This window comes from Loxodonta africana, chromosome 11 (assembly GCF_030014295.1).
Source record: "Loxodonta africana isolate mLoxAfr1 chromosome 11, mLoxAfr1.hap2, whole genome shotgun sequence".
NCBI lineage: Eukaryota > Metazoa > Chordata > Mammalia > Proboscidea > Elephantidae > Loxodonta > Loxodonta africana.
In genome coordinates, this window is record NC_087352.1 from 53,902,530 (window position 1) to 53,919,071 (window position 16,542).

Sequence of the window (16,542 nt, forward strand, 5' to 3'; positions counted from 1 at the left end):
TTACTCTGTCCTTTAGGGTCACTACGGGTTCAAATCGACTCACTGGCAACAGGTTTGGTTTTGCTTTATGGTCACATGGGAGCCCTGGTGGCACAGTGGTTAAGAGCAACGGCTGCCATCCAAAAGGTTGGCAGTTCAAATCCACCAGACACTCCTTGGAAACTCTATGGGGCAGTTCTACTGTGTTCTATAGAGTTGTTATGAGTCGAAATCAGCTTGATGGCAACAGGTAACAGGTTATGGCCACATGGGGCTAGTGCCAGCTGCATTGGACAGTGCAGATATAGAGTATTTTCATCAAAGCAGGACCTTCTCATAGGCAGTACTGCTCTAAATAAGACATATTGCCAATTGTCTTTCTCTCAGGTCAGAAACTGAGTCATTGAATGAAAAGCATTGTTTTTCTTTATTCGGTTTTTTTTTTTTTTTCTTTCTTTCTTTCTCCTCCTGGGTTCCTTATTTGCTGATGATTTTCAGTGGTTATATTCAAAAGAGTAAAACAGAACAAAACAAAACAAAGTTTTAAAAAAAAACAAAAAACAGATAGAGCCTCACACTTTTTGCTAAAAAGAGAAAACTACTCAGTTCCTAATAGATTTTTGGTAAGAGCCCACAAATTTTCAGTTAATATACTAAAGTTCACACTGTACTGTATACATAATAGCACGTTTGTACTTCATTAGAGCACTGATAAAACATTTGAGAATGAACAAATGCAAACAACACACCTTGTCATTCTCTTGCCCTTCTGCCTTTCCTGAGAATCAAAATGTGGTATTCTTATAACAACGTGAAAGTCTTTACAGCAACAATGAAAGCCTTAACCCACATGACCTGGTGGACCTTTTGGCAGCTCAATGCTGGTATGCTCAGTATGAGATAAGGCTCCAGAGTGCACCAGCGTCTATGAGCACATGTGTGTGGAAAACACCAGAGCCCAACGCTTACTTTAGCTCCATGCACTTATTGCCTTGAATATATTTTTTATTTACTGTATGCTGGCCTTTTTCCAGGGCTGCTCATGGGAATACTTTGCAGAAACCCAGGAACAAAAAATGTCTCCCATGTGGTACTACAACACATCTTTTGATGGAGTTTCTCCCCAACCCTAACTTGCGATTTTGTTTATCCATCCTTTGTTTTCCATGATGTATAGAAACACAATGTAATAAATCAACCACATCTAGTGAAAGTGTATGCTTTTTGTGTGTGTGTGTGTGTGTGTGGAAAGGCCTGATTTTATTCATTCCTCTCTAACCCTTATTGGCTTTTGAGTTGTCTATTCATACACAATTTTCAATTTTTGGTATTATTTCATTTCTCAGCTTTATTTGGATAAGAATCATTTTAGGAAAAAATTGTCTTATGGATTGATCACTGGCATTTAAAAGCTACTCTGGGCATGCCATATGCTGAGAATTAAAGAAGGACAACAAATGCTAAAGGGAAAGAAGTTGATACTGTCTCAAATGGTTCTTTCTGAACAATGTACCTTTAGCTTATTTGAATTTTCCAACCTCTACTACTACTAATTTCTGTTCAAATACTCATTTTCATTTGTCACCTCTGTTACCCTTCCTTGTGGGCTTTAGTTTATGTAAGTGAACAAGGGTTAACAACTAAAGGCTGGCCATAGAATAATTTCTTGTGGCCTGATCACATGCTCAAAGTCAGCATCTTTTATCACAGGCAGGAAAGGGCCGGCTTACTGAATAAAGTTTATGAGAAGCACTGGTACAATCAAAGTGGTCTGCCATCTTTCAAATAACTTGTTGCTGCTAGAGCAAGAGAAAAAGGGTAAGTGAAAATCCCAGACACTCACCCATCACATTAAGTCATAGTTTCCATCCTGGGCCTCTATTTGCCTCATCTCTCTGTATTTGGAGATAACATATTTGATAGTAAATATTCTCTAGGGTAATGCTTCTTACCCTTCTGGGGGAGTCATGAGTCCTTTTGATAAGCCAATGAAAGTTATATACTCTCTCCATAGATAAACATGTATATTGACATGTATCCAAAATTTTGTATACCACTTTAGACAGATCATAGACCTCAAAGCCTATGGCCAAAGATTCAAGGAGACCATGGAATAACAACTTCATCTTATAAGAAAATCTGGTTGAGTTCAATAAAGCAAAGATGTGCTATACAAATCAATAGCTGAGTTCACATAACTGTGTTCTCAAGATAGTTTGTTGATGGAGCTTGTGGATTTTGGGGGACAAACTGCTCAAAGTCCATGTAAATTTGGGCAGTAGTCAAAGCTTCAGGATCCCACTATTTGTGTTATGTCCATTTATTCCTATTTCTCAGCACTTACTACTGAGGCACGCAGTACATTTTCATGCTCTCTGGTGCTTGCTATTAAATCTTGTTCTCAATTTTTTTTTTTTGTCTCCTCAAGAAAAAATATAGCTGATAAGTTAAGTGAGGTCTGAGGGTTGTTGATTTTGAGAGAGGATGGGGTCAAAGCCTTAATTAAAGAGACTGCTCTCTTGCATTTTGCTTTCAGATTTCAGACAAAAATCTAGGTAGGGGGCTCATCATGTGAATCTCCAGTGACCCTGAACAGCCCCACAGAGCTGTTAGTTATCTATTTTGGAGTAAGCCCAGATTTGCTAGTAAATAACCTCCATGAATAGCTTGACTTTCACCTTCCTACCCATCCAGTTCTCATTTCCTTGAGCCCTTTTCCTCTCCTGTGCTGCCTATAGGCACAGTATACCTCAAATAAGAATTCCTAGATGTGATGAGCCCTTGAAGCAACCAATCCCTTTAATGCCCAGAGGCTCTGGGCACTGGTGGGGAGAACTTCAGGCCTGCGTGACTCAAGCTAGTCCATAGCAGCCTCAGAAGACCAGTTCATCTTTGTTGGCTTAGCTAGAAGGACCCTCTGCAGAAAGTGTCCATTTGAACATTTGGCAGTCTTTGTGTTGGCACCCTCCTCATGCCTACATTCCACTGATGTGAAACAAGCTGCTCAAAAGTGTGAAGAATGATGTCAGGGCACCCAAAATATGAAGTTACCAAGAGAAGGGAGAATAAGAGACCTATATTCTCTAAGTCTATGAATTCCTGCTGTTTAATTTTAAAGAAAACCAAAGGAGGGCAGGAGGCTCAGGGCATTACAATATATATATTTGCTTTTCTTCTTCTTTTTGTTTGTTTGATTTTTCATTAGTTTATTTTCTTTTCTCACCATAACTCAAATTCATTTATGACCTTGTCACGAGAGGGTTAAGAACTTCAGCTTACCTGTTACAGAGCGAGTGGTGGCACTTTCATAAAGAGGAACTCCTTCTCCTGCATTGTTAAAAGCTTTCAGGGATATGACGTAATGAGAACTTGACTCTGGAGGAAAAAAAAAAAAAAAACAGAAACAAAATGAACACGTTGATTTATTCAGTGTACTGAAATACTCATGAAAAACATTTTTTCTGAAAACAAATTTAATATCGTCTATTAAGTAAACTGTTGTTTCAAAAAGTGAGTTGGTTACTAGGAAGAAGGTGGCAGTGGTAGCAGTATAGTTTTTGATCTTCCTGAATCCCCACAAAAAAAAAAGAAAAAAAGAAACTGAGTGACTAGATAGAAAATCAAAGGCATATGGACAACACTTACAACAAAACTAGGTGAGGAGGTATGTCTTCAAACCCTAAAATATAAATGGGTGTGGATAAACCATCAACAGCTTTAGGTGCTGCATTTTATCAGCATCTGAGTAAGAGAAATCCCTGGGAGAGATCAAGCCTGAGAACAGGATAGCCCTAAAATAACCAGCAGGTATCTCTGCAAAGTGAAGCAGGCCAGTTTGAGACAGTAAATATAGATACTCCAAACTGACTTGCAAAATCGCCCATCCAGGACCAATTCTACATTAGGAAGAAACTACTGGGAGTGGACTTAAAATTTGAGTAGGACAGAAGCAATAGAAATTACAGGAAGAGAAAGTTCAGATAAAAGGAACTCAGGAAGCAAGTTGCCATAGTTTTTAGTCTAAATCAGGGTTTGAAAAACTTTTCCTGTGAAGGATCCAGATAGTAAATATTTTAGGCTTTGCAGGCCACATGATCTCTGTCACAACTCTTTACAACTCTTTAAAAAGTAAAAAAAAAAATTCTTAGCTCGCTCATACAAAAACTCCTGACCTGAGCCAGATTTGACCTATAGGCCTTAGTTTGCTGAACATGATCCAATGAAAACAACAGAAGAGGGAACCCTGTGTAGTTAGGAAAGCTACTTGAACTTCTAAGAGCCCAGGAAAACAAATCAAATAAAAATGAGCATCAGAAAATTACTGAGGTTAAATTTCTTACAAAATTATAAGAGAAAGGAAAATAAAGGAATATCATCCCTCAGATTTAAAAAATAGGTCAAAAGTATACAAGAAAAATAGATCAAAACTGCAAGGTACTATTTCAAAATGAGCTAAGCAACATTAAAAAAAAATACAAGATATAAGAGATGAGTAATACACACACACAAAAAAATACACAACAGAAATAAATTCAGAAAAAGGTGGTATGACTCAAGAAAGAATTAGATATAAATGACAAAATCATTTTACAAACAAAGACTAAACTAGATGGGCAAATAAATAAAACAAGGAGAATAAAAATATATTTATAAACAAAAATAAATTAAGGAAGAGTGAAAAAAGAATTCCAGGGACATTGAGAATACTAAAATTAGAGAAGGATATACAGATGATAGGAGCACTTGATGAAGAAAACCAAAGAAAGACAACATACAAAAATACTGAATTACACTTTGCTGACTTAACATGTATCGTTAAGGCAAAAAGACCAAAAAAAAAAAAAAAGACCTGTAAGGGAGGGAAATTATATTATCAGATTTTTTTTAATTGTCATAAAAATATACATAACATAACATTTGCTAATTTAATGTTTTTCATGGGTGCAATTGAGTGGCATCAATTACATCAATCATGCTGTACAAATATCATCAGTACCTGTTGCCAAATTTTCTATCATCATAAACAGAAACTTAATGCTTTCAAAATAGACTCCTTTTTTCTTCGTCCCTCCCACATTTGTCCTCTTCTGAGTGACTTACTTCACTCAACATGTTTTCAAGTTTCATCCGTGGTATAGTATGTATCAGGACTTCATTTCTCCCTATAGCTGAGTAATATTCCATTGTTTATGACATTTTGTTTATCCATTCATCCATTGATGAACATTTAGGTTGTTTCCACCTTTTGTCTACTGTGAATAGTGTTGCACTGAACATTGATTTACATATGTCTGTTTGTGTCACTGCTTTCCTAGGAGTGGAATTGTTAGGTCATATGGTAGTTGTATGTTTAAATTTTTGAGGAACTGCCAAACTGTTTTCCACAGTGGCTGTACCATTTTGCATTCTCATCAGCAGTGGACAGGGTTCCAATTTTTCTACATCCTTGCCAACATTTCTCATTTTCCTTTTTTAAAAAATCTTAATCATCCTAGTGTGGGAGAAGTGGTATCTCATTTTGGTTTTGATTTGTGCTTCCTTAGTAGTAATGATGTTGAACATCTTTTCATGTGCTTATTGCATCATTGTATCTCTTCTTTGGTGAAATGTATATTCAAATTCTTTGTCCATTTTTTGATTGGTTTGTCTTTCTGTTGCTAAGTAGTAGGAGTTCTTTATATATTCTGGATATCAAACCCTGATCCAATACATGGTTCCCCAAATTTTTCTCCCAGTCTATAGGCTATCTCTTCACTTTGTAGTTAAAGTGTTTTGTTAAAGAAGTATTTTTTTTAATTGATTATTATCAGAATTTTAGCAGTAATACTTTATACAGGATGAAATTGGCATAATTAATTTGAGATACTCAGGGTAAGAAAATGCGAGTCAAGAATTTTATAGCCAACAAAAAGTTAACTTAAATATAAAAGGCACAGATAAACTGTTATCAACTTGCAAGCAATCAGAGAATATTGTTTCCTTGATTCTTAGAACTACTAGAAAATGAGCTTCAGACATCCAAAATGGCCAGAGAAAACTTCAACCTAATAGCTAGCTGGTGAATAATAAAAATATTGAACTTAGACTAAAAAAAAAAAAAAAACTTAGACTAAATGAGGCTTAAAAGGGAGGAATTTCATTGGGTAATGGCTACATGTTCTGATATTGTAGATATACTCAATCACACACACACACAAAAAAAAAAAAATAAGGGAGAATGGGGACAGCATACGTAAAAACAATTCCATGTTTCAATAACTACTAAAAAAAAAAAATCAAACTCATTGCCATGGAGTTGGTTCCGACTCTTAGTGACCCAATAGGACTGCCCAATAGAGTTTCCAAGGAGCACCTGGTAGATTTGAACTGCTGATCTTTTGGTTAGCAGTTGGAGCTCTTAACCACTATGCCACCAGGGTTTCCATATTATTAGTGATGGTCATATCATTATCGTTATTCTGAGACTACTATAATATGGGATAAAGCAATGAGTAATCATGAGAAATTCTAATTCTATCATCTACTATGTCCTTGAGAACCAAATTCTTTGTGAGGAGTTAAGAAGGCACATATATAATATGGGACTTTAATTCAACATAGTGTTCCCAGAATTGAATTGGAAAAATCAGTATATACTCAAGGTATTTTATTTCTGCCCTAGTTCTGTCCATTGGGAAAGACCTACGAACACTGACTCAGTAGCAATGAGCATCCTAGCATTCACATTTTACTAAAAGACTTCTTGGAAAAATGGTTGATTCCTGTTCTCAGGTAGGAAACATGTCAAATGAGCCTGAAGCATCTTGAGAAACCAGATGGAAAAGAAGCAATGAAAGACTCATAGAGTCATATTAAATGGATTCAAGAGTCAATTTGAAGAGGCTCCCACTGACCAAAGATGAGGACAATCTGAGCTTCAATGAAGATGAGATTTTCAATTTATTGAAACCCGTCAAGCATATATAAATCCATTAATTCATAAGGATATTTTAAAGGATAAAAATAAACGGTTTCTTCTGAGGTTGACAGAGAACCAAATTATTAACTTGAACACTGGATAAAGAACTGAGCATATTTCTATCTGTCCTAAATAAACTCTTCCACTGTGTAACTAAACAGTATATGAGGGGAAACATCTCCTTACAACATTATTTTGGCTAACAAAGAAAAACCAAGGGATAGAATTAAAATATCACTATTTTGCAACCCCAGTGAGTGAATGGATCTAGGCATTAAGCTGTAATGACTATTAAGATAAAATTAAGAAAGACAACCAAACATCATGCTCCTCTTGATGAAAGAGTATACTACACCCTAGAATCTTGACAAAGGGATCAAATCAACTTAGTCTTATCTAGCCTCTGGATCCAAATGCCAGTGCATAGGAAATAGATTAAAAAAAAAAAAAATGTTGAACTCCACATGAGAATGCAATTAGCAAGATCCAGACTTAGCAACTCTATAGGTCAAATGGTCTGTGTTCTTCAACAGGTGAATAGTAAATCAAAGAAAGGGATGGAGAAGAGAAAAACAAATGAAATAGTAGGGAAAATAAAACTAGCAGAGACTTAAAGGATGTATCTTTTTTTTTTTTTTGATGGGTAAAGCTAGTATTTAGAAATGAAACACTCCAGTGGTAAAGCCAATAAATACCTGTGAGTGATGACAATAAAGTTTGTAATTACGGCTATACTTGGGGATGGGTGGGAGTGGGCTGTGGTGGGATGGTGCACAAGGAGAGAATGACAAGGTAGCTACAAAGTTCTATTTCTTAAGTTATATCATGCATACAAGGGTATTCATTACATGATAATTCACTAAGCTATGTATTTGTTGTATCTATTTTTCTGGATCTGAGTATTATTTTATAATAAAAGGCTTTAAAAACTAGTGAGTTTAAGCCCGGCTTTGGGCCCTGGGGCTCCCAGCTGGGGACTCTCTGAGCTACTTTGGTCTCTGCCAGCTCTTCCCATGCTGCCATGGTTCTGGCTACAGCAGTTATTACACTGCACCACCTTGGCTTCCGGGAAACCTACCAGCAGTGGCAATGGCCTTGATGACAGATTATAGAGATGAGCAGCTCAACAAGTTGGAGTCTCTAGAATCTGATTTTTTCACGGCGTTATCAGAAAATTCACCCAGGTTTGCCATTACTGTGACACCTGAAGCTGGGAAAAATGATGAAACTGCCCAGATTACACTCAAGTTTAGGTACAATGAAAAACAACCAGATGAAGCTCCCCTTTATGAAATATTCTCCCAAGAAAATCTAGCAGATAATGAGATCTCAGGTGATTCAAAAGTTTTAGCATTACAGGCAGAAGGAAACCTTGGTCTGGTAATAAGCTTTACTTTAGTGTCAGTTGTGCAAGAAAAATTAAATGAAATAATAGAGTAAATAGAACAGAGGAAGAAAAGAAAAAAGTGGAAGCTGAAAAGCAATTATTTTGTTGACACTCTTCTTAAAATTGAGAAATTTTTTTTAAGTTGAAAGGCCAAGTTTGAAGAAGAACTTCTGTAAATTGAAAAGAATGAAAGAAGAACAAGCTATAGCTATTGGAAAGAGATCACAATCTTGACACAAGTGAGATCTAATTCTTGGAGGATGCTGAAACAACATGGAGGTAGATGAGCCTTTCTTGCAGAGACTGGATGACTTGGACCTGGAGGATGACAAGGAGGGTCCAGACCACAACCCTGTTGACCCACAGGATGACTCGACTGACTAATGGACTGTCCCCACCTGCAGGGAGGCTTGACGGCCACAGCAGCTGTGACTGCGCTGAGAGCATTTGGATTTTCCTTTCTTTTACTCTAAGAAAAAATACATTTCGGGAGAACAGTCTTCTGATAACTTTCATCACTGAATTTAATAAACTGACCTTAAAATTTCAAATAAAAGAAGAGAGCTTATCTCTGACAGAGTGTTCTGTGAAAACTGATTTGATGAATTTTTTGTTACCAAATCTCTACATGATCTAAATACTGATTTTAAAGATATTGATGTTCAAACTACAATGACTCAAGAGCCACAAAAGAGCAAGAAGAATAGAATAAGATTATAGATAATGTCATCAGTAGCTTCTTTTCAGTGAATTGTTTGCTCCCAGAGGGGATATTTCTTGTTTAAATTTATGTTATCAAAACCAGTTTACTAATGAGGAAGCATTCAATTAGCAAATGTTAAGTGTTCTTGTTGATTTAAAAATACTTGTAAAAAGTGTTTTCAGGTTACTAACATAATTCTGGTCAGAGAAAATGATGAAAACTACATAAAATTAAGCGCTAAAGTGTGTGATACAGCTTAGAAGTGTCCTGTGAGTAGAGGCCTGAGAAAGTAGCGAGGGATTGGATCATCCAGGAAGACTTCTCGCAGAGGGGACCTTGAACTAGGACTTGAGAGTTAGGCAGGATTTGAGGTAGAAGGATGATAGAAAGTAGAGAACATCTCAAGGAAGGAGTTAGGAAATGGCAAAAATACAATTAGTAGGCCAGCAAAATACTTTTCTACTAGGAAAAATATACTTTATAGTTACCAGACTGGAGGTTAAGTCTGAATTCAAAGATATGATTCATCTACCAAACCATAATGTGAACGTTTGCATTAGGGTTGAACCAAATGAAATTACCTTTTTTTGTGGGCCAAATGCCATTTGAGTTGAATCTAATTCATCTATATATCTGTATTTATCTATGTATGGTGTTGCAGTGGTTTAGAGTTGGATTGCCAACCTAAAGGTCAGCAGATCAAATCCACTAGCCGCTCCTTGGAAACCCCATGGGACAGTTCTATTCCATCCTAATCAACTCTAGAGCTGTGGGTTTGGTTTTGGTTTTTATGTATCTTTTTATCAAGGGAGCAAGAGAGAGATCAGGGGATCCAAACTCAAAAGTTTATAAGGGTTAGTTTTTTTGTTTTTAAAACTAACAAAGACAGAAAAAGACTGAGAGCAAGAGAGAGAGAGAAAGCCACAGTGTTTGAGAGACAGTAGGACAGAGAAGATCTTAGAAAGTATATAGATCATCTAAGGAGCAGAGTAACTATTCAGCTCCAAGAAAATGTTAGCATATGAAGGCAGCCTCAGTATTGTCAGATATTCTGGAAATCCAGATTTTTATGTGAAATCACCAAATTTTCAAATGTTGGCAAATAATTTAAATAGAATGAACTTGCGCTGGCAAAGCAAAATATATCTCTGAACTGAATCCAGGCCCATGGCCAGTAGTATATAAATTGGAATAGATTCATATACGCACAAATACATGCAGACATATATGTGTGTGTATGTATTTCTTTCTTCCCATGGATAAAAAGATAACGAACTCTGGACTTTTATACTCAAAAATGTCAATAGTTACACCAATAACAAAGTAGAAACTTCAAATTTTGTGGTGAAGAGGGTGAGAATAAAATAATAAAGCACGTGTTCAATTATGAAAGAAGATTGAGTGTGATTGTTTTATATTCACATCTCTAATTTAGATTAAGGAGCCCTGGTGGCTGCTAACAAAAGGCTAGTGGTTTGAACCCACCCAGTGGTCCACAGGAGAGAAAACCTGTAGATCTCCTCCTGTAAAGATTACAGCCTAGGAAACCCTATGGGGCAGTTCTACTCTGTCACTCGGGGTCACCAGGAATCGAAATTAACTTGAGGGCAACTAGCAACTAACAACAACATATTTAGGTAAGAATTCTGAGTCAAGGATGTCCTACTTGATAGGAAGCTTTTGACTTCTTACTTAGGGTTAACAGCAGAAGTTTACAGGTTGTCAGTATGGTCCATGAGCCACTAAATTCAAGCCTTCACCTCCGGGTCTCTACCTCCCACCTGTCCACTTTACCTCCTTAGACAATACACTCAGAAAAAACTTCTGTAAAATCACTGTATCGTTGTCTAGCAATTTTTGGGAGTGCATATTATTTCTCATTTTAAAAAGAGAAGGAAAACCACCTTAACTAGTTCATTCTTATTTTACTGGTTGAGTATTTGCCTCAATCTAAATTACAACTATATATGCCCCTCATTTAGTTTCTATCTGGCTTATGAGCAGTATTCATCATTCCTTAATCTCTCCCTCACTGTAAATGCGAGTTAACTGTCATTTCAATGCTGAACTGTGCTAATATTGAGCACCCTTCAGGTCTCTAGTCACCAGAATAATGTTAGCTTCTTTCACTTGATTTTTAGCCATGGTACAGGATATGCTAGCAAACACCTTGGAGTTTTTATAATCTACTAGCTGTTGGGCTACTGAATTACACTAATCATTAAATGCCATAGCTATGATGTATACATTTGAGGGAGCCAAACCAAAATCCAGTGCCTTTGAGTCGATTCTGACTCACAGAGACCCTACAGGACAAAGTAGAACTTCCCCATAGAGTTTCCAAGGAGCGCCTGGTGGATTCGAACTGCAGACCCTTTGGTTAGCAGCCATAGCACTTAACCACTACGCCACATTTCAGGGAGACTAACCTTAAATTTAAAAAAGAAGTGGCAACAGCTAAGACCTGGGAAAGGTAAAAAGATTTGCAATAGAGTTGTACCTGGTATAAGAATGTTGCACAGGGCTAAGAGAAGTCTTGAAGATCTTTTGGTCCAGTATTATCCTATGCTCAATTAGCAATCTGAGGCTCAGAAGAGCTCACTGACTTTTCCAAAGCAACACAGAGCTACCAAGACAAAACCAAACCCATTGTCATTGAGTCGATTCTGACTTACGCTGACCCTATATAAAGGAGTAGAACAGCCCCACAAGGTTTCCAAGGAGCGGCTGGTGGATTTGAACTGGCAACCTTTTGGTTAGTACCTGAGCTCTTAACCACTGCACTACCAGGGCTCCAGACACAGAACTACCTGGGTAATAAAGACGGCTGGGACAACTCCACAGTTCCTCTGTCTTTCCTTTTCAAGGAGCTTTCTTTTGTGTTCCTCACACAAAGTTTGTTAAAATCCTTTGGACTCTCTCTGGTCTCTGTAGCATGCTTTTATCAAAAATTTGGACTTACTGGAGAAGCAATAGGATCTTTTTTGTCCCCATAAAGCTTTGATCCAATACTGAATATTCCTGAACAGCACAATAAAAATACTACCCAGTTATTGGTTAACCAGTGGACAAAAGGCTATATTTCTTTGATCCCCTTTTATATTGTGATAGAAACATCAGTTTTACGTGTGTATGGAGGAGAAAGGATGCTCTAAGAATGAATGGGGCACAAAGAAAGAAGAATGAAGGTTTTCTTCCCATGCATACGAAGAGTGTCATTTACTAGCATACCACAGGAGGGCAATGTGGAGCTATTTTCCTGCACATGCTCAGAGCTCTTAAACTTTAAAACGAGGAAATCACAAAAGAGCTGCCCAGAATTGCTCCCTTTGCTATGAGTCAGAATGAACTGGAGGGCAGTGGGTTTTACAGAAGCATTGCTCTATGGAAGCAATGAATAAGGAAGACCAAAGAAGAACTGATGCATTTGAATATATTGAAGAATATAATGCAAAGTGTATTGAATATACCATGGACTGCCAGAATAACTAACAAGTCTGTTTTGGGAGAAGTACAGCCAGAGTGCTCCTTGGAAGCGAGGAGACGAGACTTTGTCATACATACTTTGGACATGTTATCAGGAGGGACCAGTCCCTGGAGAAGGACTTCATGCTCGGGAAAGTAGAGGGTCGGTGAAAAAGAGGAAGACACTCAATGAGATAGACTGGCACAATGTCTGCAACGAGAAGCTCAAGCATAGCAGCGACTATGGGGATTGCACAGGACTGGGCATTATTTCATTCCGTTGTATGTAGGGTCTCTGTCAGTTGGAACCAACTCGATGGCACCTAACAACAATAACCTAACAACAATGGCAATGATTGTGAGGATGGCGCAGGACTGGGCATGTGGCGTAATGGTTAAGAGCTATGGCTTTTAACCAAAAGGTCAGCAGTTTGAATCCACCAGGTGCTCCTTGGAAACTCTATGGGGCAGTTCTACTCTGTCCGGTAGGGTGGCTATGAGTTGCAATGGACTCAAGGGCAATGTTTTTTTTTTTTTTTTCTTTTATACACAGGGTGGCCATGAGTCAGAACTGACTCAAGGGCACCTAACAACAACATAGAAGCATCACATGAGTTAAGCACATTTAATATTATCATAATGAATTCAAAAAGAATTAATCATTATGTTCATACCTCATTGCTCAGGAAAACACTTAATGACAATTATGACAGTAAATCTTATTTTTTGTATTTGCTGAAATACTGTGGCTATATAGGCTTGAAGATTTACCAGTTGCTTCTGAAAAGCAAAAGTGCAGTGGTATTTTCTCATTTGAATTCCCTGTGATGGAACCCTGCTGAAACAATTTGGATTTTGGTGGGTATTCTTGGGAATTATTTTTAATTGTGAAAATTCAGAGTGAGTCCTCAGATGTCAAATTATTGACCAGATTTCCATCACTGTTTGGCTAACCTTTCTTGTAGAATACACCAGTTTGGGATAGAACAGGCTGAGGAAATACTTAATAATTCTTTGCACATCCAAAGCAGATGGCGCCTGGCCAGTATCTTCTCCGTGGCCAGGAAAAAGGGACTAGAAGCACATGTATTGATTGTAGGCGTTATAAAAGACAAGAGATAGGTACTGGGGAGAAGGCAGGGTCCTCCTGCCCAGAGATTTTGTAGGCGAGAAACCCATTTTTCTCAGAGCTTTTGTTGCAGCTTGCCTGAAGGTAGGAGATGCTGTGAGCGCTCTGGAGCTGAGGGAATGAGTCATGTGACCCGCAGACAGCTCCTCAGGGGCTACATCAAGATGCTGTATTTGGTAACAAAAGCCAGTGGGAAGAACATCATTATTTTTAATTAATATTTTGTGGGAATTAAATGCCAATGACACGTGCCAGATTGACAGCCCACCGTCCCTTATTCATTATAGATTATGTTCTTCACACTGTGGTCCCGTCCATGCCAAGTGCTGGTCTGAGCCCAGGATCCATGTCCCTGCATCTTTTGCCCTCTCTGTTAGCACTGCCAACTAGTCAATTAGAGAAAATTAGAGCGGTAGCTGTTTTCCTAATGCAGACACCTGCTTGTTGCTGTGAACCTGGCTACCACATGCATAGAGAACGGGCCACTGGATCACTGTCAGATGGTAAATATTACTGGACACCTTTGTCCTCATTGGACATGAACTGTTTAATTAAGTATAATGGGTGGAGAACAGATACAGCTGATTGCATTGATCTTTTAAAGGATGAGCAATTCATATTCCAGAAAGACGCAATTTATATAATATATTCAATTCTACTTCATTACATAGATTCCTTTGCAAATTTCATTAATAGCTAATCTAACTAGCACCCTTATAAAGAGTTTTTTTTTTTTTTCCCCCTCTAGGAACATTGTCCAAAGAATAGCCAGATTATAACTTGATTTGTCATAAATTAGGTTTGCAGGCATCAGATATTTACCTAGTCAGCGTGAGGAACTATTTGAGTCCAGAGAAAAAAATCAAGGTATTATTACCATTTTTTGAAAATCTGCTAGTATCTATCATGAGGACGGATGTAGGGTTAAAATAAAATTTTAAAACAAATGTTTCAGTATTTGGTACGTAAACCAAACCAAACCAAACCCAGTGCCGTTGAGTTGATTCCGACTCATAGCAACCCTATAGGACAGAGTAGAACTGCCCCATAGAGTTTCCAAGGAGCGCCTGGCGGATTCGAACTGCCAACGCTTTGGTTAGCAGCCGTAGCACTTAACCACTACACCGCCAGGGTTTCCTCGTTTGGTAAGTAGAAGGTGTTTAATAAATATTTGTTTGATTGGTGTATGTTGAGACACAGAAGGATTAAATTATCCAGTGAAAGTCAAATAGCAAAAGTCTTTATTCAATATGAACATTGAACTCAGAAATTCTTGACTCTATATTGCATATTCCCATACCTCTAGTTCATATAAAATGAACCCCAAGAGACTGAGCAACATATCCCTCTCTCACTTGCATATTCATATTCAATTCTTCTTCATCTGCTCATTTGTTCATTCACTCCTCATTTCTCACTGAGCATCTACCGTGTGAAAGGTGTGGCTATAAGTTTCCTAGGATATATAAGGACTAATAAAACCTTATTTGTCCTTGTGAATCTTCTAATGAATAAGCTGTGTTGGGAGTAAAATAAATGAATAAATGAATGGAAGCGCAACGCTCTAGAATCAGGGCGGTTTTGTGGAGAAGATGGCATTTGTGCTGAATCTTTTGATGAGTAGAGATTGAGGAAAAGGAGTGGACTAGGCAAATGGAAGTGAACAACTCATAATGGTTGTAGTATCATGCATGTTAGGATTGAAATTTCATGATGACAACAACAACTACTACTATTTCCTCTATTTCTAGTAGTTACAATTGTTGAATGCCTAGCTAAGACCTCTGTTAACCATCTCAAAAACCAAATCAAACCCATCGCTGTTGAGTTGATTCCGAATCATGGCAAACCTATAGGACAGAGTAGAAGTGCTCCATAGGGTTTCCAAGGAGCGGCTGGTAGATTCGAAATGCCAACTTGGTAAGTGGCCAAGCTCTTAACCATGCGCCACCAGGACTACAACCACCCTTGTCTTATTTAATACTTACTTTAACCACTAAATAAAATAAGGGACAGGAGGTACTCAACAAGTATTTGTTGACTGAATGATTATTCCTTTTATAGGTAAGTGGCACAACACCTAACTCCAAAGTGTGGCTTCTTATCTTCTGTACTACTGGTATTTCATTCAATAAGAGATGGTGAGCTTAGAAACATTCTAAGCAACTTTAGAGCTGTGCTTTCATGAAATTAGATTGAACTATGTAGTCCAGGGCTTAAGCATAACAACAATTTTGAGGATGGTGCAGGATTGGGTAGTGTTTTGTTCTGTTGTACATAGGGTCACTATGAGTGGGAACCAACTCGATGGCACCTAACAACAACAACAGCATAGTCCAGGAAAGATGAAAAAGATTTCAAAAGTGGATAAACTTAAGAGACTATTGAAATTGTCCAGGCAAAGACTGCAAGGGCCTGAATGGAGCTGACACAGTAAGAATGAAGAACAAAAGACGGGTGTGAGCAACATAATTTGTTGGTATATTTGGAAAGATAATATAGAGAAGAAAAAATCAAGAAAGAATTCTAGACTTTGAATCTGGCAGAGGCGTGAAATTGTTGCTAAGGCCAGGAAGCCAAGGGGAGAGAGAAGAAATTTCTGCTTCTGTCATGTTTGGCATAGGGAGGAAAGGGCATCACAGATCAAAATGACTGCCTTCCCTTTGCTCTGATCTTGGTGAAAGAATTGTATGTAACTAGCCTATGGTATGGTGGACTCTTCCTTTGAGGTTTGAAAAAGCAGGACATTTGCTCCAGAGGCTCTTCTAAATGATTCCTTGCCCCGTCCCCCCTTTTCTTCCCCTCTAATGAATTAACTAGTCGTTTGGGGATTATTTGGACTGAAAATAATCTGCTTAGAGTTTTGGGGTCTACCTTGGTGAGTATACCAGATTTATCTGGCATCTTCCTTCATTTGATTC

The 16,542-nt window shown here is 37.9% G+C and overlaps 1 protein-coding gene and 1 pseudogene across 1 annotated transcript in view; one reads left to right on the forward strand and one right to left on the reverse strand.

Annotated features, from left to right (window-relative positions):
- Positions 1-2,346: 2,346 nt before the first annotated feature.
- The window catches only part of LOC100667292 (netrin receptor DCC), a 706,905-nt gene continuing 692,709 nt past the window's right edge, over positions 2,347-16,542 (reverse strand). Inside the window, exon 15 of the mRNA XM_023543783.2 lies at positions 2,347-3,354. Within this exon, the coding sequence (XP_023399551.2) occupies positions 3,230-3,354 (125 nt within the window). The 3' untranslated portion in view covers positions 2,347-3,229. The remainder of the gene's footprint in view (positions 3,355-16,542) is intronic.
- On the forward strand, positions 7,509-8,776 carry LOC104845533 (RWD domain-containing protein 1-like; annotated as a pseudogene).